Source organism: Centropristis striata, chromosome 1, assembly GCF_030273125.1.
Source record: "Centropristis striata isolate RG_2023a ecotype Rhode Island chromosome 1, C.striata_1.0, whole genome shotgun sequence".
Taxonomy (NCBI): Eukaryota; Metazoa; Chordata; class Actinopteri; order Perciformes; family Serranidae; genus Centropristis; species Centropristis striata.
In genome coordinates, this window is record NC_081517.1 from 8,543,343 (window position 1) to 8,567,108 (window position 23,766).

Genomic DNA, 23,766 nt, shown 5'->3' on the forward strand with positions numbered 1-23,766 from the left:
GCCCACCCCCCCAGGTTAATTGTTGTTACCCCCTGTGCACCCCACCAGAAAATTCTCTGGACCCGCCCGTTGAGCACATCAGCTATAGAAAACTGTATGAAACAGCATAAATCTGGAAAAGTAACTTAGATATTCTGGACCAATTTTGGAGATGATTTCCAAATGTGTAGTAACATTTGAATTGACTGATTTGGACCAAATAAAAAAATTCCTTGCTTTAAAGTGAGACAACTATACTTAGTTGATAATTTGCTGCTTGGCTTGAATGGGACACTTGAATATAACTGAGCCATTGTTAATTTTATTTGAGACATTAATTGTCATTAATGCATTAAACATACAGTAGTATCATATTCTGTCAGCAGTTGGACTCGTCTTTCAAAATAAAGTATTAGTCATCACTCAAGTACTTCATATTACTATGCAAATAATGTCACAGAGATAGTCGTGTCATTGCTTCTTTCTCTTGAAAAACGTTATGCATACACCTTGTCTTTTTTTTTAATTCAAGAAAGACAAAAGTGATTATGAAAACAAATTGTAGGATAGGGACAGAAGTTGCTTAAATTAAGGCAGAAATCCAATGTCATAATATTTTAGACTAAATCCCTCATAATGGCGTTTCTGGGATGACTTTTTTGGATTTACAGTGAATAGTTACACACAAATGTTAGTTAACAATCTACGAATAATGTGGAAGTGATCACACAGTCGACACAAGGGTTAACTATACCTGTAACTGTAATGTGTGTTTAAAAGTAAGAGAAATATCAGTTTATCTGAAAGTAAAAACCCAAAATCTCACCAAATAGCTAGCCTCATGGAAAGACAAGTCAATATGGCTGAATACTACTCTGCTGTGTGTGCAGCTATAGTGTTATTTAAAACTAACAGTCATGGAGAAAGTCTTCCAGCACATCGCCCCCGACCCTCATTGAGCTGGCTTATGTCACAGTTTTGAAAAAGCTGTTTAACTGTATAACACAAAGCTGGCGCTTTAAGATTTATACACTCTGGAGGCCGTTTTGGGAAGAGAAAAATGCTTTTTAATCTTAGTTTTTTAGCATTTAAAAATTCAAAAGGCCTAATGTGGATGGACTCCAACATTACCAATACCTCCAGCTGCACCACGAAAGGTGGCCACAAAACTCACATCACACACAGGACCGACTATGCACACACTTTATTTGATCTTTCCCTACAGGTTGCCATCAAATGACAACCCAATCATTTGCAACAACAAACAAAAACATTAGACAAATGCCATACTCACAGATTTGTGCAACTTCACACAGCTCTACATAGGTGCTTGTGTAGTCTACATCATTATGCTCACTAATGAGGTGCACTCATTTCTCCCTGGGTGATACAGATGATACATTTGCTCCAATCACAAGTGCAGTTTCGATTTTTAGTCTGTGTTAATGATGGAATGGTGTCAGGGACGTGTTGACGTGTGTTGTGAGGCAGAGGCCAAAGAGACGAGGAGTTTTCAACAGTCCAGGGGCCTGCGAGCGTTAAGGATGTCCACCTGAGGGCGCTGGAACAGAGGACAGTTAAACACAGCAGAGTTAAGCACTTAATGAGCTTTGCAGTGAACAGTCACAGTCACCCTCCACACAGGGATACTTCTATATCTGTATGTAAGGCAGAAGTGTTGGAGCAGCAGAAACTTGTTGTTAGAATCTGAACTTTAATGTTATGGCAGTTGCTTCAACTTTCCGATCTCTTACTATCTCTCTAACTGTAGAAAGGCCGTTTTTTGATTTTGATTTGATTTGAATGATTTATTTCAAATATGCAACAACAATACAATAATAATAATGCATCAACAGGAGTCAGCCCTAGTGACTCCTGCACTGATAAGGCCGCCAAGCACTCTATAAAAATGCCACAACATATTTGAAAAGGGGTGGGAAGATGTAAAAACTTGTTCAATCCCACCCCGCCGTCACTATCTTCTGTTTGTTTTACATGCTTAACTCTTCAAAAACATTGTCTAAAGATTGCTGACCAGAACTTGATGTAATTGTAATTGTGATGTAATTTAAAATCATATTATCACATGAGTTATTTGTGAATTACAATTACTACTTTCAAATTACTGCTTTAAACCAGCTCAGCTATTTAAATCCTCTGTACCCTTTTCAGACTCTCCATTAGGGTTACACCTAATGATAATTTTCACTATCAATTAATCGGACAATTACTTTCTCGACTAATGGTTACAGTTCTACTCTCCATGAACTTGGTGATAATCATCGAATTGGACTCAGATGTTATATAATGTGTGTGTTTAAGTTATACAGGGACCCGCTGTCTACCAGGTTATCATAGGAAAGACCGACTTTAGCTCACCTTTTCTTCAGGTGCTTTATAAACCATGTTCTACTCCTTTATGACCAGACAATATATTTTATACCCTGCAGTGCTACTAAAAGTCATTGTGTTATCATATTCATGCATATTTATCAGTATGTTACAGTCATCATGTCTTCAGAGTTTGAGTTTCTTGGTTTCTTGGCTTCTAAGTTTCAGTCTGAAGTTAAACCTTAACAGGATAATTTGGGATTTTGGACATTAAGTAATCTATTCTATTCTATGATTGGAACCGGCCTGACCTTCGACACTCGGGAGCTCGGAAATGAGCTAATAGCTTTGCATTCACTACACTACTGGCAAGTATTACATTATGACTCGTGTCAAAAATCCCAGACTATCCCTTTAACAACAGGAACACATTCATGCATGATACAACACGAAATACAGCTCCTGAAGCTCCCACCTCTTCACTGGTAGAATTTTATCTCTGTGTCCACAGAATCAAAAAACAAGTCTCCCAGTTCTTCTCCTGGTATTTCTCCATTCAGCATGGCTGAAATCTCGCTCAGACACTGCGTCTCCAGCTCCCTCAGAATCTCAAAGACACCTAAACCCTCATCCTGACAGAGAGAAAGACAGAGAAACGTCAAAAAAACATCTGTGTTGAATAGTATTTGCATACTGTATGTTCAATAGCCATTTGAGTCCTTTACTAAATGATAGCTTTGGTCAAGCCTCCCTTTGTAATATCATGTACATTTACAAGACTCCAGATCTCACTCTTGGCCTTCTGAACGTCCTAAATGTAATTGAACCAGACGTCTGTGGCGGGAGGTGCAGACTTAATGACAGCAGTTGCACACTTGCTATCACACACCTTCATTTCCTCTGCAGGATAATCTGGGTGTCTACATACTCTAGTTGCTCATTACAAGTAAGCAAATGTGCTGTGTACTAATTGTTAGAGTTGCTTTTTGCAGTTAGTTTAGAAAAAGAAATCTATGCACTTAACTGCTCTGTACAGACAGGGAAGGATTAAATATGTGCACCAAATACATCAACTAAACTTTAAATGCCACAGCCAGATAAACTTCACTAACAGAAGGCAAAATACATGCGATGTGAAAAAGAAAAAATGCTATGGATGAAAACAGAACAGCCACTGAGTTTGCATGTCAATCCATATAAACCAAGGAAAGTCCTTGTTGATCAATGCTGTGTGATAATGGTGAAAGCCATGGTTCAAGATAGTAAATTGATTTTGAATTAGGATCTCTTTTTTTAAAACAAATTTCTAAGATGAAGAATTGCTGTTACAGGTACTATTTTCTCATGCTGTTTTCACCATTATGTGTAATTATTAAAGTCACTTTTAAATCTTGAGATTTTGCTGCATCAGTTTTGCTGTTTTATTTGACTAGTAGCTTATGGTAGCTAATGTTAACAATTTTAAGGCAGCTAATGCTAAAGATGTAACCACAAGGCTGGAAAAGTCAGGCCAATGTGGAAGTGCCTTAAACCTACATTCTTTCATATGGGCAGCAGGGGGCAACTCCACTGGTTGCAAAAATAAGTCAGCTTGATATAGAAGTCTAAGATAAAATGAGCCTACTTCTCACTTTCACCTCAGTAAAAATGTTTCCGAAAAAGTTTGAACCTGCTTTGAATTTTTTTTTTAAATAAAGTGAGAAATTTGGTTACTACACCAGACTTGTGTGTCTGTAAATACAATACAATAATAACCTCAATGTTGATTAAAAAGTGTTTGCTCATGAAATCTGACACTGATTTAAAAAAATACAACTTATTCTAGAAAGGATATTCAAATGGAACTTTGAAGTACGAATACCTCCCAGCAATCTCCTGTTGGTCTTTAGTTGCACAGTGTAGTCATGACTGGAACCCTGCTCTTTGGCTTTCAATGTGTACTCGTAGTGTGTTTATGTTTAGTCTACAATGATGCCATGTGTCGCGTCTGCACTAACTGTGAGGTCCTGTTGTGTTTTGCTCTGCACTGGGAGTGTCAGTCCTGTAATTTATCAGAAACAACTGACCAAGTTCAACTCTCAATAAAACTGACTCTGCTCTGTATGTATATATGACTATGACATGATTGTGAGCCTCCAGCTCCGCCAGGATCTGCACAGGACTATCATTGACCTAGGCCGTCCATCAGTGCCCACCGGGTTGGTCTCCATGGTGTTGAGCGCCACCTGGTGCGCCTTGTACAGGTCATGTCTGCGGTCCACCTGGCTCTGAAAGCGAGGCTGCTTCCTGACAGGGTCGTCCGGGCCGAACTGCGGGGAGACCACTCTCAACTCTGGGATGGAAAAGTCCGAGAAGATAAAAGGCTTGAATATAGACCTACCAGGGTACAGGTGGGGCGGGTTCATAGGGAGAAGGACAGGAAAGAGAGAAAGGCAGACTCAGAAACTCCCATCAACCCAAAGTTGAGACAAAATGAAGAAAAAGCGAAGCTGAGGAGGGAAAGATTATTTATATCCCAACACCTTTATGTGGTTGAAATTTGAGTTAATTCAGTCACATTTCAATGAAATGGAATTTAGCGTGAATACCTTTAGCTACAACCAATCAACTGCATATAAGCCATTTTTAGGTTTGTTCGTTTTTTCTTGACTTTTTACTGTCTATTCAATGTAGCCATTGCTGATTATGCTAACAACTTTGTTTCTGATTGCAGGATGACGGTTAAAAACTTCTATTGCAGTTTTTGACACAACAGAAGCTACAACACAAACCAGGAATGCATCTGCAATGCTAAGTGCACCTGAATAGGATATAATAAGAATGTAGAGTCTGACATTTAAAACATGTTTGCTCCCCTTTGGTGGAAGTGTCTGGGGAGTCACAGGAACACCACTTTTATGATGTTTGAAGCATTAATGCAGCCAGAAGTAAAAAGCTAACGTTATGCTATAGTGAACTACACCAAAGGTCACATGACTTCAACGCCACTACCGTTATGCTTCAGACGGTCTCCTACAAGCTAACCAGTTGTTTGGACAAGCTAGCGAATCCGTAGCCTAATAAATAGTTTATTAACCTAATCTACAATCTACAAGAGTTTGCAAGAGTTCTGAAAAACACGACAGCAGACTATAAAGAGGACTACAGAGAGAGCCACTGACCAACCACTGAAGTTTCATTTAGCCACTTGTTACCAACAGTCTTTTTAGGACATGTAAAAACCAAAAATTCAATATTCACAAGTGGGGGTATTTACCAATGTATTTTATGTTGTAAAACAAAAGGTGAACATCTCTTAAGCTTGTGATAACCACAAACATTATTTCAGGCATCTAACCAAAAACCCATTCAAAATCCTCATTGAATTTGAGAGGTTTTATATCTATGGGTAAGACCCTATAGCACGACAATGCTAACTTACTTTCTGGTTTAGGAACTCATTCCTGTGGCACCCTAGCCTGGGTATACCCATACTGCCTTGCACGCTCGATTTCATTTCGAACTTCCATTTGTGATTAGTCTGGCGTTAGCCAGGCTAGTGGCACCCTAAATGTTTAATTTTCTTGAATAAAGTGCATTGTTCAGAAAAGCAGTCTTCTGAGTACCTTTGCAGAGTCTTATCAGTGAATTGCTTATATGGGTCACCATATCGGTAATCTGTGACTTTTTCAAGTTTAAAACAGGTATCCGTATCAGTTGCAATAATGCCATATCTCTACTCTACACAGTACAGCACGTACACAAATATAGTATAAATCAACACTAAAACCTTGCAATAGGACTTTCATTTGCTACTGTTTGTGATACAGGGTTTTCCTACGAGGGAGAGGCATATGACAGCAAATGTAAAAGCCATATATAAGTCATATCAAAGGACTGTAACGCTATTGGGACTACAGCAGTTAGTTTAATGTATGAAAATGTTGTCGTATAAATGGGTTATTCTTAGTTCTTAGTTTAGTTAGTGACATACCTGGAGGGGTCAGGGGTGGCAGTGAAGAAGTGGATGCAGGGCTGCCCGGGGTCTCTGGGCAGGACAGACACCATGCTGCCTGTGGTGCAGAAACCTCCAGAGTCCATGCAGATGCCACTGGGCTTGTCCCTCAGAATAGAAATCATCACTTCTGCTGTCACTGAGCCTGAGAGCAGAGACAACACAGAAGAGACATGGAGTATCATACAAATACTTTATTTTTGGATAGGGACAGTGCACATTAATGAACACTGAACATCTTTGTAAATATGCCAGATTATAGCAATGCCTACTCCCTAAAAAATTTAAAATAAATACAAATATAAAATACAGCAAGTACATAGGTAAGATACAAATAGAGGAGACAACACACACACAACACAACACATCCCAGACCCAGACAGGATATAACTATGCAAAAAAGTGATGTTCAAGTCGTCTCAAGTCCAGTTAGTGGTCACACCTTTCATGTGATTTGAGCCATTGTTTCAGATTTCCTTTAAAAGAAGAGTACGTGGGACATTCCCTTATTGTGGAGGGAAGACTGTTCCAAATGTTCCAAAACCTCTAACACAGGCCCTAGTGCTCACACCTCCCAGAGTCCTTTTCTTTATAAATTCATTCAGCGGCAGTGGAGCTAGACCATGGAGACTCTTGTATACAAAACAAGCAAATCGGAAAGTTTTAAAATTATGGAAACTTAAGAAATTATGGTTTTTAAGGGTCTTCCAATAGTGTGCACTATGACTGAATGCTGTATGGGTGGGCATTCTGAGAAATGTAGTATTTAAGCACCCTCACCGTCATGTTGCTGGAGTAGCTCTGTGCCTCCCTTGTAGCGCTGTTTGGCCAGCTCCATCCTGGCAGGCGGGTTCTCTGGGCTGAACACCTGAGAGAAGTTGAACTCTCCTTCACCATCCCACCAGCCCTGAGCCTGGGCCACGCTCCGCAGCTCTGGGTGCTCTGCGGAGACCTCAGTACCAATGGTCAGCTGGTTGGAGATGTTCTTCACACCCTCTGAGAAGAGGAAGTGGCTGTCAGCATGTGAAAATGCCAATCCTTTTCCTACAAGTTTGACTGATCCAACCTCATGGAATGAGGGTTTGTCTCTTCACCACAGTTTGAGAATTTCCTGAATTATATGGAACGTCTCTATAAACTCTGGTCTGATGCTGAAAAAAGAGGAATAAACAGAGTCCTACACTTCAAAAAAGGGTCGTCTAACTACAAGATAAAAAGACTAAATCTGAGGGAAATTATCTTGCTGCATGGACAGATAATTTCACTTGACAAGATTTCTTAAATTAAGATTGTTAAATCTAGAAATAAGCATGTTGAATGCTTAAAATAAGAAATGAACTCAAGATCAATTATGTAACACATCTAAATCTAAAGTTTGTTTTTATCTTGGTAAGAAACAAATAATTTGCAGTGCACTCTGCTCGGGCCAGTTCATCGCTGCTTGCAGCTTTAATTTATCTTGTTTTAAGAGTTAATTTCTTATTTTAAGTGTACAACATGCTTATTTATAGATTTAATAATCTTAATTTAGGAACTCTTGTCAAGTGAAATTATCTGTCCATGCAGCAAGATCATTTCCCTCAGATTTACTGTTTTTATCTTGTTTTTAGACACCACTTTTTTGCAGTGTATGTATTTCGTATTTAAATGTGCTGTATGAGTTTTCAATACGCCTGTGTGGTTTAGTGTTGATTTGCTCTTTTAGGATGATTAAGCATCTGTGCACTCATCACAAAACTTAAGTCTGGTTTAGCCTCAGTCATGTACATGCTTTTAGCCATGCTAGCAGTGTGGCTGTACAGATGGCAGAGATGGTCTTCAGGTCAGTCCACAACTAAGATCCAGACTGAAGTATCTCACCAACTACTGGATGCATTACCATGACTAACTTTGGTAAATCCAAAAACAAAAATATTTTTTGTTGTTGTTTGTCTTTGAGAAGAATATGAGTGAGAAAAATGGCTTAAAAAGAGCTGGGCACTGTAGTGTTCACCAAAAATGACTCAGGAGTAACATTAAACAGTAGTAAAAAAAAAAAGTAGTAAAAAGTAGTGCATTTACTGTTTTTTTTTTGTTTTTTTTCAGTTTTGGATTAATGTATTTTTGGGTAGTCTGAACCATGAGAGACCTTTGATCGTTGAGTTGTGTCAGTCAATGTTTAGCTCCTAGTTTTAAAATGTAGTGTTATTCTTTAGTCTAAGCTTCGTACTTCTTAGTAGTATATTAAAATTCCATTCTTATATGACTTTGATTCAAATTAGGAATGAGTGGATATATTTACCAAAAACAAAAGTCTCACAGTTTGAGCATTTGGCATCTTGTTTTTGTTTAAGTATTCAAATGAAGGTACTGTAGGTCTTTTTTAGAAACAGGTTATATTTTGTAACTCTTTTTTGCTGCTTCTGTCTATTACACATCTGGCACCGATTGCACTGTAAGTTATTGCTGAGGTTTCACCCAGTTGTTCTTTATCTGAAACAAGGATAAGAAAAGGATGAAAGATGTCATGTGCTGCACAGAATGTCACGGCCTGGAAGACAATCATGTGGTTTGGCGCTTTATAAATAAACTTGACTTGACAGCAAGAAATGATGCAGCATACACAGGTCAAATATCAGCTGACTGGTCGAATATTAGCTGACTGAGTCTAATGAGCTAGTGTACTTGGATTAGACCTCATTATTTATAATTAATCTTAAATGGCACACAAACACAAATGGTGCAAGTTGTTAGTGCTCTGTCTGTTTCAAGTCTGACAGCTGAGTATTCTCATGAAAAAATTAAAAACTGAAATTTGGTAATGAGTAACAACTGACCTCCAGACTTTACAAAGCTTTGGCTGCCACACAATTTTTTTTAAAAGCAAGCAAAAAACAGACCACAGAAAGGTTTTACATATGAAACCTATTTTTATTCCTTGGCTTTTAACCATGCATGAGACTCTGCTCTTGTTTTTAGTGTTTTATGGTTTGCTTTTATTTATTGTTTTTTATTTTTTGGTATTTTTCATGCTTTTATTATTGAAAGTGACAGATAGAAAGGGGGTGACAGAGGGGAGGACATGCGGCAAAGGGAGCACAGGCCGGATTTGAACCCGGCTCCGCCGCAGCAAGGACTCAGCCTTAATGGTAACGTTCTACCAGTGTGAGCCACGGGGACGCCCTATTTATTGTTTTTTTAAATAGTTATTTAAAAAGCAATGAATCTATTTATTTAGTGTGTATTCCTGTTTTATTTATTTTATTGTCTCTTGTTCTGTTTGTTTATGTACAGCACTTTGTTGCGGCTGTGGTTGTTTTAAAGTGCTTTACAAATAAAGTTGAGTTGAGTTGAGTTGAGTATGAGACGAACATAATGCATGTTATGCACATTGCACACACTACACTGTAAACACATATATTTCTGTTCTCTTGTCAGTTGTCTCAGAAGTTTGGCACTCATTGTGCCAAATTAAACTATACATGCACCCTCATTTTTTAACACTCCATTCTTACCTGTGACCTTCTGAGCCACCCACAGCCTACCAGCAGTTTCCAGGACCCAGGCCTCATTGCGGTCCACCAGGAGGAAGGTGTTGTGGTAACTGAAGGGCTCGGGGTCCTCCCTGCACTGCCCCCCCTGGCCATGCTGCTCCAGGAGACTGGTGATCACGGTCAGAGCCGCCCAGGCACTGTCCCCACGCTCCAACCCCAGTCTGAGCACAACATCATACTCCATTACTTCAAAGAATTTTTCTCTTTACAAGGCATCAGTCATCAAGTAAGAAATATTAGTAGGTCTTTAATTTCCACGTGTTTCTCTACTTTGAACTATTCATGTATTAATAGTTTGATATGTTAATCTTTTATATATATATATATATATATATTTTTTTTTTTTTAATTATATTTTTTATTGATTCCACATATCAACATTCCATCGACATTTTACATGTGCTGTACAATTTTCCAACAGTAGTAGAATATTCGCATACTTCTCCACCACAGAGCAGAGACATAGTTTGACACAAATTATCAAGTAAAGTTACAGTAGAAGTAAAATGAAACCTTTTTCCACTACTCTCCTTATTTTCATACCTCTCTTGCATTGTCCCTTTTTCTCCCGTTGGAGGGTAAACATATCAAATAAACATATGAACAATGAACAAGTTTGTAGCCTGAACCAAGGGGGTCATGCTAATCTTTTTAAAGAGCCATGAGGTTCAGTAGATTTTGCTGGAGATGTTTACACACTCCTCTGCCATGTGTGTCAGAGGAAATGCTACTGTATCTGAGTCAGTTGACAATCATTTTTCTATACACAAAGATGAATAGATAAGTGCAACGCTTCAACGGAACTGCCTACACCTGTCATGACATGCTCGTGACAATCTACACACCCTTCTGATCAAAGCCTGAGAGGATTAACTTAATACTCCCACTGAATATACAATATCCAAACTGTGTTTAGTTGCTCCCATCAGCTATGGAAATTAGTTTTTTGTCATTGGTATAATTAGATGAGTTGTTTATTATCTCGAGCAAGGAAATTCAGCTTTTTGTTTGTTTGTCAGCAGGATTACAGAAAAAACTATTGGCCTGGTGTTTTGTTAAGGTATACCATGGGCCAAGGAAGAACCCATTCAAATGTATGTATCCAAATCACAGGGCAGATACACTAATTATTTCACTTTGTGTACTATTGCAGGCTGGTGCAGGCCTTGGCAGAGGTCTCTCCCAGTGCCCTTCTAGTTATCATGGTAATATATATATATATATATATATATATATATATATAGTACAGGCCAAAAGTTTGGACACACACCTTCTCATTCAATGCATTTTTCTTTATTTTCATGACTATTTACATTGTAGATTCTCACTGAAGGCATCAAAACTATGAATGAACACATATGGAATTATGTACTTAACAAAAAAAGTGTGAAATAACCGAAAACATGTCTTGTATTTTAGATTCCTCAAAGTAGCCACCCTTTGCTTATTAGTATATAAGACATGTTTTCAGTTATTTCACACTTTTTTGTTAAGCACATAATTCCACATGTGTTCATTAATAGTTTTGATGAATCTACAAGGTAAATAGTCATGAAAATATAGGAAACGCATTGAATGAGAAGGTGTGTCCAAACTTTTGGCCTGTACTGTATATACACTATTATATAATATAATCAAAGATTTTTCAGTGCTGACCTGACAAGGTCCATGCCCAGTAGAGCCTCTCCAGAGGCGACGGCCTCCCGGGTCCAGACAGCTTCATTCCCGATACACACTCCCTGGTCGTTGGCTCCCATTTCAGCGCCCCACATCCAGGCAGGTTTGCTGAGGACAACAGCGTGGGTGTGCTCCACCTGAGGGATGTGGATGTATGTACACTGCAGAAAGAGATGGATTGAGATTAGAAAAAACTAACTAAAGGTCCTGTTGTATTGCACAATTTCACGTTCAACGGTATGCAGAGCTGATACACTTGTATTGGACAAAAATGTTGCCATCAGTGAAACTCAGAGGGCAAAATGACATCCTCTTGTCGTACATGAATGTATCTTTTAAACCCTGCTTAACACATCTATATTCTCTACTTTAACACATTTATGCAGTAAAGCCATCAGATAAATATGACCTTTCTAAGATATATTAATTTTATTGGTTCCATTCAGAATTCACAGTAGTGAGAGGGAGAAGAATGCTGCTGTTTTTATGATGCTGTTATTAATAGTTGTGTGCTGGTGACATTTTTATCATAACTGGATTGCAAATTCAATTAATCCCTTGATTGTATGACTGTGTGGCCCAACTATATTAAAAACACATATTTTCTTACTGGTGGCTTAATGTGTTATTTGGGGTTGGTTTGTTAGAATTCAAACCATGTTTTATTCGTAGCAACAGCCTTTAAGTTTACATGAGGGCTGCAGCAGCTCAGTGGATGGGGGCTTGGGAAATGGAGAGAAGCAGTGTCAAGTCTTTGGGTCTGTCTTTTAATTTTTTTTTTACTTTAGCAAACCCATAAGGCAGAACTGTTGACATAAATAAAAATAAAAAAACCATGTAAGACATCTGTTCAGAATATGTTCTGATTTATTACTGCACCTATATAAGCACAAGGGGTGACCTGATAATGTATCAGTCAGCATTTCTTCCACTAACAGTGTGACACAAGTTGAGGTGAAAAAGAGAAATTTCCTTTAAACATTAACAGAAAGTAATGTTTTCACATCAAGTCTCTCATACAGAGTTAATGTCAATATAAATGCATTCAGACTAGAAGCAGATATATAATTTTAAACTTTTTTTTCTTATTTTTTAATCTTTTTTGCAATGCATTAGACCTTGGGCGTTATATCAGTCAACATGTGTATGTCCATTATGCCTGTTGTGAGTGTGGGACTGCAGGAGCCCAGGGCTGCTTTACCTCCAGCATTGAGCCTGGAGTGTGAGATGCTGCAGGGTAGTGGGCCACCTCCTGCACCTCATCTCTGGGACGGTCTGAGTTTTTCCCAAAAATCACATGGTCATCGCGAGAGCCAGGGGGCAAGGATACAAAACAATCACATGACATGGGAGCCTCTGCCATCCTGCAATAAAGAAACAGCAAAAATATCAGTGAAGTGGATGGAAAAACATTACTAGTGTGGATGCCTTTAAAAGTGACCAGATGTAACATAAACACTGATTCAACAAAGTCACTTCAAACTAATGATAAGAGTCTGACAACGCGTTTGACATCCAACACGAGTCAGCCCACACCCCTTTGACCATAATGTGCATGTGTGATCAGGAGGAAAAGTCTCCCTCCGTTCCCCACCCAGCTTTTTTTGCAGAAAGTCAGATTGAGCCGGTGCACTGCCCATCCCTTTCACACAGGGATTAGGAGGCAGTCTTGTGCAGAGCACTTTATTGACTGTAATCTTCACAAATCCGACCGCCACGTTGCTATTTTATCGCACTCATCTCGCATTTTGCGACCACGAATCGCTCTCAATGCGGAAATAATGTCGCCAAAAGTGCGCTGATCGCAGATGTAGCCCGTGGCGGAGCTTCGTTTGTGATCAGTGTTTAGTAGAGAGAGATAAGGCCTGACGGAGCGAAGTGCCCACACTGTCACTCCCCGTCTCTTTCCGGAGCAGCGACGCGCCTGTCGCTTCATGTCACTCCGTCTTTTTCTGTAGCTTGTGTAAAAGGGTGAACTTCAGGGCTAATAGTCTGTAAACTAGAGCTAGTCCGCGAATGCCGCTATCGAAAATGTTTACCTTTTTTTCAATGGTGAGAGCGGCCGGTCGGCTGGGAGAAGGCAGGTTGTAGATACAGAGTCACGTGACCAAGAAATCCAAAGGTATGTACTTAAAGGTCTCGTCTGGTCTGGCCACAAGCACAGCTCACCGTCTTACACACAAGTCCAGTCCACACCTGTACAAAAGCTGCACAGCAGCAGGCCTGAATCATGCTGGAGTCTGCCTCCCCTTCGCCTGTTTGTAAGGGCTGCAAACCCCCCAGCTGGTACTGGTTATAGGGTCAATCCAGCCAGGTTAATGGGAAACCATACAGAAAACATCCTACAAGTTTTTACGTAATGTAAATGATGAGAAGTTAACAGTAAATAAAGGTGGTTTATTTTATACATTTGGTTTATTTCTGCCCCTTCAACACATTCATTGTATATAAAAAATATGATGATAATAACAAGAGTGTATAAAACTGTAATTAAATGCAAAATATTTGCTCCACTTTAGTTGCTCATTATAAGCATGAGTTCATGTCTGTGTGACTCAAAATGATGAGCTGGACAAATGTCTTACCCAAGCAGCAACCTTCAGGTCTAAAAAGTCAAAAAGATAAGCCAATGCTCAAGTGCCTTATACCTACATTCTTTCCAATGGCCAATAGGGGGCGACTCAACTGGAGTTAAGTGCGAAATAATATTGTAAATAATCATATAAAAATCTAATAATATTTAAAAAATAATACCTCAAAATTGTACTGGAGTACAGCACTTAAATATATGTACTTACATATCACTACTGAACATGGGTCTGATTTAGGTACAATTGTTTGACACATAACAACACAGACTGAAAAAAGTAAAGCCTGAATGCACTTCAGTAGTATTCAAAGAAATGTAAGAAAGTTACTCGTTATACTTGTTGTATTTAATAAATCAATTTATTTTTACATTAAAGTAGATTTTTTTTAAATCCAACTATTCAGTAGAATACTATTTGCGCCAAGGTGAACTCAGCATCTAAAATAAAAATATGTTTCTTTTGCAAAGCAAAAAGTCTTGTCTTCACTGAGCAGTCACAGCTTTTTACACTGGAAAAACCACTGTGAAAACCACTACACACTACTGCTTTTTACAAGTACTCTGTATGTTGACTAATCAGTGTAATTAAAGTTGAGTGAATTCCTGTGTGTCAGTGGGTTTATCCAGTGGGTGTCTCCAATCACCAGTCTTTCATTGAATTATGTCGCTGACACTTCCTGTCTGTGGGTTCAGTCTTCCCAGAAACACACACCTTGCCACAAATTTCACCTGCTCTTTGCATTGATAAATCTAAATCTAAACTCCACTTCACCCTGCACTGATTTTAAAGGGTCAAATCACCAAAATACGAGAAGACATATTTTTCTACAACAACTGGCCTCTGGTGGAGGTCAATGGGGTTTTCTTGGAGGTGCTAACAACATTTAAAAACAGCAACAAATAGTGTGACAAGTAAGGATAATATTGACACAGCCAGACTGACTGGAAAACTATTACCAGACTCTGCAACCCCCCTCATCTCTAACTGCTTTGGTTTAGTGGCTTTAACTTTACAGTTCTGGTTCAATATCACTAAAGCTTTATTTCCAGCACTAGGAGGCAGCTGACTTACTCAAAAATATAATAATAAATAATAATATAAATAATAAATGCTAAAGTTGCTTTGTGTCTGTCTGCGCAAAAGTGAATGGTTGGGAGACAAGGCTAAAGGAAAAGCTAGTGCGCTTGTTCTATCAACAGCACAGTTGTGGAAGATCTAGGTAATTATATACATGGAAGTCAAACTTTTTTGGCTTTCTGTGCCTCTGACCTAGCATGGGTGTACCCATGCTGCCTTGCATGCTCTATTTCTTTTCGAACTGCAAGGCGGCGTGGTGTCCACGACTGATTCTTAGCTCTGCTTTTCGTATCCAATCACAGAATGGGGAGGGACGGCAAGACGATGATGCGTACTATTCGACAGAAAGAAGCTTGTAGTTTGCTTACGGATCCAACACGGCTGCAGCAGACGCGAAGCTCTCTTTCGATCAAGCTGTAGACAGTGTTCTAGATAATTTAGAGCGAAAGTTTTTTTTAAAAGAAGAACAACGTTTGGCTTTACACTCCTTTATCACCACCACATAGGATGTTTTAGCCTTGCCTCCAACAGGATTTGGCAAAAGCCTAATCTACCAACTAGCCCCGTTAGTGGCTAAGCTAACGGTGTTTAGCGAGACCTCGGCCGTTGTGGTCGTCTTGCCATTGATCGCCTTGATGGAGGACCAGATAAAGGAGGCAGACCAACTCGGTATCTCCGCAGCACAGCTGGGTCCTGAGGAGGAGAATGCAATCAAGAGTTGCCGATACCTAGCCTGGCTAACGCCAGACGATATCAGAAGTGAGATACATACGTCATCTGGTATAATTGATCTGATTGGCTAAGAGCTACATACAGGAGCTTATGATAGACATTTGTATCGCCCAATAAACGGCTCTGGATAATTGTAAACCACGCCTCCTCTACGGAAAAATTAATAGGTGGTCTCCAGACTATATCTCATTTGTGATATAGTCTGGCTTTAGCCAAGCTACCTCTGACCAACCTTCTTAGGGGCCCCACCGCCTGTATCCTGTATACTTCGCAAAACCTCATTGCTGTTTGTGGGGATAGCAAACATAGATCCTATAGATGTCAATGATGTTGAAGACATGTGTTTGGATTTTAATTTGATCAAGTTTGTATGCATCATTTATTTCTCCAAACAAACCATGTCTACCATGTTTAAAGACATGTCTAACAACAATTTTGCAACCTTGCCAGAACCTGAGTATTGGTGATACCTTTATAGATTGGGGTTGATCGGTTTTTCAAGTGAATCAATGACCTAACACATCGGCAGGATGTAGCTTTTCGGATATCTATACATAATAGATTGAATCACCAGGTTGCCCTGAGTGATCTCTGCAAATAATCAACCTGTTAATAGCCAGCTGTTTGATCTAGACAGTCTGATGTCGCTATACTGTATGGGTGTATTGGAGCAGCATCACACTCAAACTAGCTATCCATCAGTAGCAGTAGCATCATTTAGTAATTTACCACTCTTGACAGTGAATATTTACTCTGGATTCATCTTTTTATTTCCCAACATTTTTTTTTGCATTTCCCTGGTTCTCCCCTTAATTGGTGGTGGGATTTTTTTCTCTCCCTTAGAGCTCAAGGCCTTGGTGATTGGCACTTGTTTTGCATGTCTGGTTAAGTGGTAAGGGCAAAAACACACTTAAAAACAGAAACTATATTTTTTTTAATGCCATGAGCACTAAAAAAACAAGCCCTTTCACTTGAAGATAGCCAATTTGGGTCAGTCCACTGTTGGGCTCACTCTTCACAATAAGTGAAGATTAAACTGATGATTGAAAAGTAAACTGACAACATGGTGTCAAACTAATAATGTCACTAGTGCTAAGAATAGATGAGACAATAGAGAAAGTCAGGGACGGTTTTACTGTAAGTTCAAACTCTAATAACATAAACCTGCCTAACTGCATTGCAGAGAACATTCTTAGTGTGTCAACGTCTAAAGCAGACTGCTGTTTTGTAAATAAGTCATCAATATGCATGTCAGTAGGCCCCATTCTTAAAACTGACTCATGTTGTGTCTTTTACTGATGCAATCACTTTTATTGCAGTAGTGTAATAACAGTTCACACGCACACCTGAGTGCATAGGAAATAAGGAGCGCCAACTGAACTGCTCTGAATGTTCGACTAATAGTTGTGTTTTGAGATTGAGCACCTGGACACTATCAGTGTTCAGTTATGGCCAGATTTGTAGGAGGTGTTGAGTTGTTTTTTGAAGCAGCTTAGTGGTGAGTGGTGCTCACTCGTGGCTCACTAGGAATGCTGAAGGCAACAGGACTGAATTCTTGAGAGATTTCTGAGAAGACAACCTGTTACCTGAACGGCACTTGGCTACTTCCACACCCTCCTCAGCCTTTCATCTCCTGGAGCATGCTGACAAGCACCGCACATCCTGTCTGCCCTTGCACACAAACAGTAAAAACACCATGAGAAGTAAACACCCACCTGAGCCAAAGGCAGACACACCCAAGTGAGACCTCGCACAGACATACAGTACGCACACTCACACACACGCTCGGGCACAGAAACAAGCACAGACAGAGTCAATTTAAACAGTCGAGTAGAAAAAAAAACTTGTAAATAAACCAATACATCAAATCACATTAACAACAAACAGTTTTGCTGAATGATGAGTTGATGAAAAATGATTTAGAACACAGATTCAACCAAGTAAGGCCAAAAAAATTTTGACACTCAAGGCAATATTACATAAATATTTTATCTGAATAACAGTCCTAATGGAAAGAAGGCTCTACTAGTTGCTAAAGTAAGTAAAGCTGCTAACTTTAAGATAGCTAATGTCAGCTAGCTTCGAGGGACTGTTTACACCACCAACACAGTAGCTTAGAACCAACTGAAAGAGTATGTTTTCAGGGGCATTATAGCAGAGGTGAAAAACGAAATAGGATGTTGACGGAGGAAGCTAAGAGCAGGAAAGGAGAATGAAGAATAAGAGGCTGCTGGACAAAAGTAATCTCAGACTGATTTTTTACGTGCTTCGCAAAAAAAATCTTTGTTGCTGTTGGACTACAATGTAATCTTAGCTGTAACGTGTTGTTGCATTTGCATGATGTCTGAGAAAATAAATCACTATCAAAATTGCTTTAACCTCAGTTCCAGTATGAAGGAGTGGCCCTACCATGAGCAACAAACTTCAAGAAAACAAATCAAGAATATGTATAAAATTAAATCTGTTCAAGTTTGTCCTTCCTTAAATGGCTGGACAAGCGGACTAACTCACATGTTGACACACACACACACACACACACACACACAGTGCTAAGCCAAAGGCCTTTCCTAGAGCCACGCAGGCATTGTGGCCCAGTTTGTAAGCCCTGCCATGTGAAGCGGAGGGCCGGCCGGAGGAAGATGAGGGGTGTTATGGGACGGAAACAGCTGGTGAGGAGCCCAGAGGATATTAATCTGAGGGGGGAGACAGGATGGCAGGAGAGGCCGTCTAATAAAGCATGGTATTACTGCCGCAAAGGTGTGTGTGTGTCTGTCTGTCCGTCTGCCTGTCTGTCTGTTTGTCTGTCTGCCTGTCTTCCTGTAGGATTACTTGTGAGTTATAAAAAAATGTTGGGAGTCTGTGTCTATCTGGCTACTATACCAACTTTATGCTCTAAATTTAAAGTTCATACATCTTATAATAAATCTGAGCACCTTTTGGATTGAGCGCTCTCTTTATTGCTGTTGGGAAATCTGTGATCATCCGATAAATCCAGCAAGGCACATTTCAAGTTTTACAACCCTTAACACACAAAAAAAGGGTTTTTGAAAATTAGATAAAATAAAGCAATCCAAATTTTCTCTGAGCAATTAAAGTTCCGGTTAAAAGGCAGAGGTGGAAGATGGGAGGGGAAGCTGGGCGGCATCAGTCGCACAGACAGTAATGACGGCGCCACTGCTGTTTAACAATCAAAGATGGGAGGCGGGGGCTCGCAAGGAAGTCTCTCCTCGAAAAATACAGGTGTTTGGTACAATCAAAGCGCAGCTTGCAGAAATGACTGGGTTTGAAGTTGAAAGGGGAGGCAGGAGGAGAGGGGGGCCGTTGTGGTGAGTGAGTGCCTGTATGAGAGAAAAAAAGGGACTCAGAAGACAACTGTGGGCTGGTCTCTCCTCCGGGATTTTGAATAATTAACAAGGATAAGGAAGTTGACTACTAGGTGCTTACTGTTTACTTTGTTTGGATTTTTTTCTGCCTCTGGAGGGGAAGTGAGGCTTTAGCCGGCCTAGCTCTCTGGAGGCTGGTGTGTTGGCAGGAGGATTTGTCTGGGACAGCGGTGTGGTTCCCGTGGGACTAGAAACAAGTCAAACCAGCCAAAGGCCAGTGAATCAGAATCAGAACCAACTTTATATGGTGGGAATCTTGTTTACTAAACACATGCTTTAAGGAAAGTCCCAAGTTGTACACACAGAAATAGAATAACACACACACTGAGTTTAAGAAATTTAAACTGATGTCTCACATAAACTATTTGACCTTAAGGGGAACTAAGTCAAAAGCTCCAACAACTCGTTCCTGACTAATTGCTGTAATTAAAACTACAATGCATGCTAACAAGCAAGCATGCAATGTTCTTAGGGTGTGTAGTACATCAGCAAATAGTTCCAGCAATAAAAAGTGTTCATCTGTAGCCATTAAATGAATAGCTTTCTGTACATACCATAAGCATGCATACGTAAAGATGTTTATGGTATATGCTATCTTCCCATAAATTCATACTTCTCTCATGTCTGTAGGTTAAAGTAATAATCTTGATGATTATCATTTAATTAAATTACTGTTAAATCACTATTGCCAAATGAGGTAGCACAATGGTGACTGAGCCTATGACCCACTGATGAAAATTTCAGGCGGCAGGCTGTGGTAGCCAAGCAACCAGCTTTAGCATACAAATGTGAGTGAGAAGACGAATTTTCCTACGTTTCTATGTAGAAATTATTTCTGTAGAGTGGCATTTTCGGCCTTAAGGGCAGTTTCCAAATATATTTTTTGACAAATTTTTCTCTCCCTCTGCACTCTAGCGATGATGTCATCAGCTCTAGCCTCTCCATAGAGTAACATTGGGGGAATTTTTTGGTGTGTTTTTTGGTGATGCCAAATAATTTGAAAACCGTTTGCCAAAACCCTTTCAAAGCACACTTGTCATGGCCGAGCCGGTTTATTTGATACCTTTTTAGTATGTGCGACCAAAACTCTGGGAGGAGTAGTTGCTCGAAAAAAACATGGAAGAAACGAAAAAGAAAATTAAGCCCGGTGAATAACATATAGCGTGCTTTTTCAAGCCCATTCAACTATGAAGCTACCACCAGCAGCTGGTTAGCTTAGCCTAAAGACTTAAAAACATGAAATTAATTGTCACAATAACATGACTGATGAATAATATTTTCTATTTTGACTATATGATTGATTCATTATGTGTATTTTAGACATGTTACAACCGTCCCTGACATGTGTTATAACCGCCCCTGTACACTGGGACGGTTGTAACAGTGGAGAGACTGTATAAAAAGCAATTTTGCAACCTGTACATATTTCATAAAACGACTTAAATACATTATTTCAGCAGCTGACAGATTGAAGTTTATAATATAACAAATTGGTTATTCCAGTGTAAATGGTTTTTGATATTTTGCTAAAAATTACAAAAAGTGTTACCACTGTCCCTGGTCTCCCCCTAGTGACTTTCCACTAACCAACGTGAAGCCAACTGTTGTTTTTACACTTAATTTTTTTGTACAAATTAAACAAAGACAGATTTTATTACCTTTGTGAAGAGCCAGACAAGCTGTTTCTGCCTGTTTCCAGTCTTCATGCTAAGCTAAGCTAACTGTGATATTTAGCATAAAAACATATATACTTCCAATAAATAAGAAGCTACTTTTTTACTTAGGATCTTTTCCAAATTGAATGTTGCAGGATGTTCCAAAATTGCAACTTGATCCTTAAACACCTTGTATCATGAACGCTTACCACAAAACTGTAGAGCATTTAACTCTTTGTGCTGAGTGCCAAACATTGATGTTTTTATGTTTTTTGTCCTTTGTAATAAAATTATTGAGAAGTTACTTGTGTAGGTGGAAGTGTTTGTTCTAAAGAAAACAACGCCGTAAACACATAAAGGTCAAACGTGCTGCAATTCCGGATGTTACTTCACCACTTTGAAATTCACTGAGATTTTGCTGGATGAATGACAACAGCCTCCTCGCAAGATAGTTTAAAAACCACAAACATTTTTATGTACACGCAACATAAACTCACAAACACAAACTGCTAAGCTAACTCTTATATTTAGTTTAGAAACATATATTTGTCCATTAAATAAGAAACTGTACTCTTAAGACTGAAGTGCTCAAATTAACATGTATCTCATTTTGATAATTTGTACTTGAGGAATGAGGATGTTAGGTGCTACGTAAAACTCAATGCGGGAAGCTACTGCTGTTAACGCTAGCTAGCTAATTATCACTTTACAGGAAGAAGCATCCATAACTAGCTAGTTAGCTAGTTATGGATGCTTCTTCCTGTAAAATGATATGGTTGGCAGGAATAGTTCGGTAAAAAGAAAAAAGTTCTGACATGAAACTTGAAACTACTCACAACCAGGTCTGTGGATTATTTTCACAGACTATATTAAATATTGTCATAGTCTCCATTACATCATCCATAGGTTTCTGAAGAGCTAAATTAAACTCATTATGACAGCTCCAATCACCATCTTCTTAGTGCCTGACCCCACCTAGTTTTCAATTAATGTAAAATTGGGCATAGAGTTTGAGCTGAGGTGGGCTGAATGAAGCAGAGTTGCTGAAACACATCCCTTGTGACAACACCTGTCTCTTAATATAATTGAAACAGATGGGATATATACGCGTGTTTTTTTCTACTGTAAAGTTGGGCATTTTAGGATAGAGATCTTTGGGCTTAGTCAGTAAAGTGAATACTCGTGATTCCCAAAATGTTGTATTTCTGTTATTGAATGAATTTGAATGAAGTTAAATTATAACCTTGGAGACAGTAACACAGTTTGCTCAGCTATGTGGAGATAGTTCAGTTGTCAATTATTACATCAGATAGATCAAGCTTTTCATCATTCTGGTCCTATAATGCCGTATCTTAGATGTACACACTCAGATTCAGATGTACAAATTCATGATGGAAAAGTTACAAGATATAAAAATTGTTTCTCAATGCACCTAACAATTTAAATAGATAAAATAAAAAAAAACCCAAAGTAATTAATAAATGAACCCATGGCAAAACATTTCCACTAGCATTTATGTTTTTTTTTTTTTACAAATGTAATTTGTCAGTATGTTGCAAAATCGGAACTTGATCTGTACACACACCCTGTTTCATTTGTGGTTACTACAAAACTGTATAGAGCTTTTAAATCATTGTACTGTGGGCCAAACATTGACATAGAATATTGTTTGTGCTTTCTAATACGATTAGTGAGAAGTTACCAAGTAGGTGGAAAGGTTTGGTCTAAAGAAGACCGTTAACACGTAAAAGGTCAAAGGTGCTGCAGTTATAAATAGATGATACTTCACCACTTTGTAATTCACAGAGACTTTGCTGGATCGATGACAACAGTAAATGCCAGGACTTCAGGAAAAGCCTCCTCGCAAAAGAGTTTAAAGAACCACAAACATTTTCATGTACACACAGCGTAAACTCTTATATAAAAAAAAAATATATGTAAGCAGTGAAAGACATAAAAACTGTTAAACAAGCTATCTAAACACATTTAAATCATTAGGAGAATTTGTAAGCCCCTACTTGAATTTGCACTGTAATTAAATGTTATTAAGCAGTCTCTTTCTGATTATGCTGCATTGTATTCACGAGGAAATATGCTTGACTATTTAAAGATGTCTGTAAACACCATTTAGACGTGGTGTGTGGTCTTCAATTCAGTGGTCTGATCTCCTCTATGTGTACAACTACATTATACTGAAAGATATGAGATACAGAGACATCATACCAATTACATTTTGACTAAGATTTACATGTGTCAGCAACATTTGTCATTTTAAATTTTTTTGTAAGTGCCGTGCGATTATATAAGAATGTTCTTTGCTAAAACCTAAGCGGAGGTCTGGTACTGTACCTGGTCAAGTAATGTGATCACTCTTTACGGCTTGAATGCCTTTATAAATCTATCAATACACATGCTGAATCAGGACTTTGGCAATACTTGCTGATTGCCCCTTTGGTTTCATTAAATGACTGTCATGTTCTCATTCAGCCTTTGTAAAGTGCTGCTTTAGAGAAAGAGCAGCAGAGAAGTCACTTCCCGCCGGCCTGTCTGTGGTCTGTGTTTGTCAGTTGATTTGAAGCTCCTCCACCAACATGCTGTGACAGGAAAGGAATTAACTCAGCGAGGAGACAAAATAAAAAAAAGGCCTCAAAGGAAGATGATGTTAAAAACTATTAAATGTGTGATATACATTCAAAGCCCCAGCAGTCAATTAAACTCTGACATATTACAAGACTTGCAACATTTGGCACGTACTAGAAGCCTTTTGTAGCAGTTCAAACGTCCCATAGAAACATGAGAAATACACAGCTGTTT

General features: G+C 38.9%; 1 protein-coding gene across 1 annotated transcript; it reads right to left on the reverse strand.

Moving 5' to 3' along the window:
• Nucleotides 1-1,165: 1,165 nt before the first annotated feature.
• scrn2 (secernin 2) lies at nt 1,166-13,347 on the reverse strand. Its single transcript, XM_059336304.1, has 9 exons — nt 13,109-13,347; nt 12,716-12,878; nt 11,494-11,675; nt 9,799-9,998; nt 7,085-7,300; nt 6,284-6,449; nt 4,506-4,686; nt 2,786-2,942; nt 1,166-1,540 (listed from the first exon to the last, which is right to left on the reverse strand). The coding sequence occupies exons 2-8, from the start codon at nt 12,875-12,877 to the stop codon at nt 2,790-2,792; spliced, it is 1,260 nt and encodes a 419-aa protein (XP_059192287.1). The 5' UTR covers nt 12,878; nt 13,109-13,347; the 3' UTR covers nt 1,166-1,540; nt 2,786-2,789.
• Between the last annotated feature and the right edge of the window lie 10,419 nt (nt 13,348-23,766).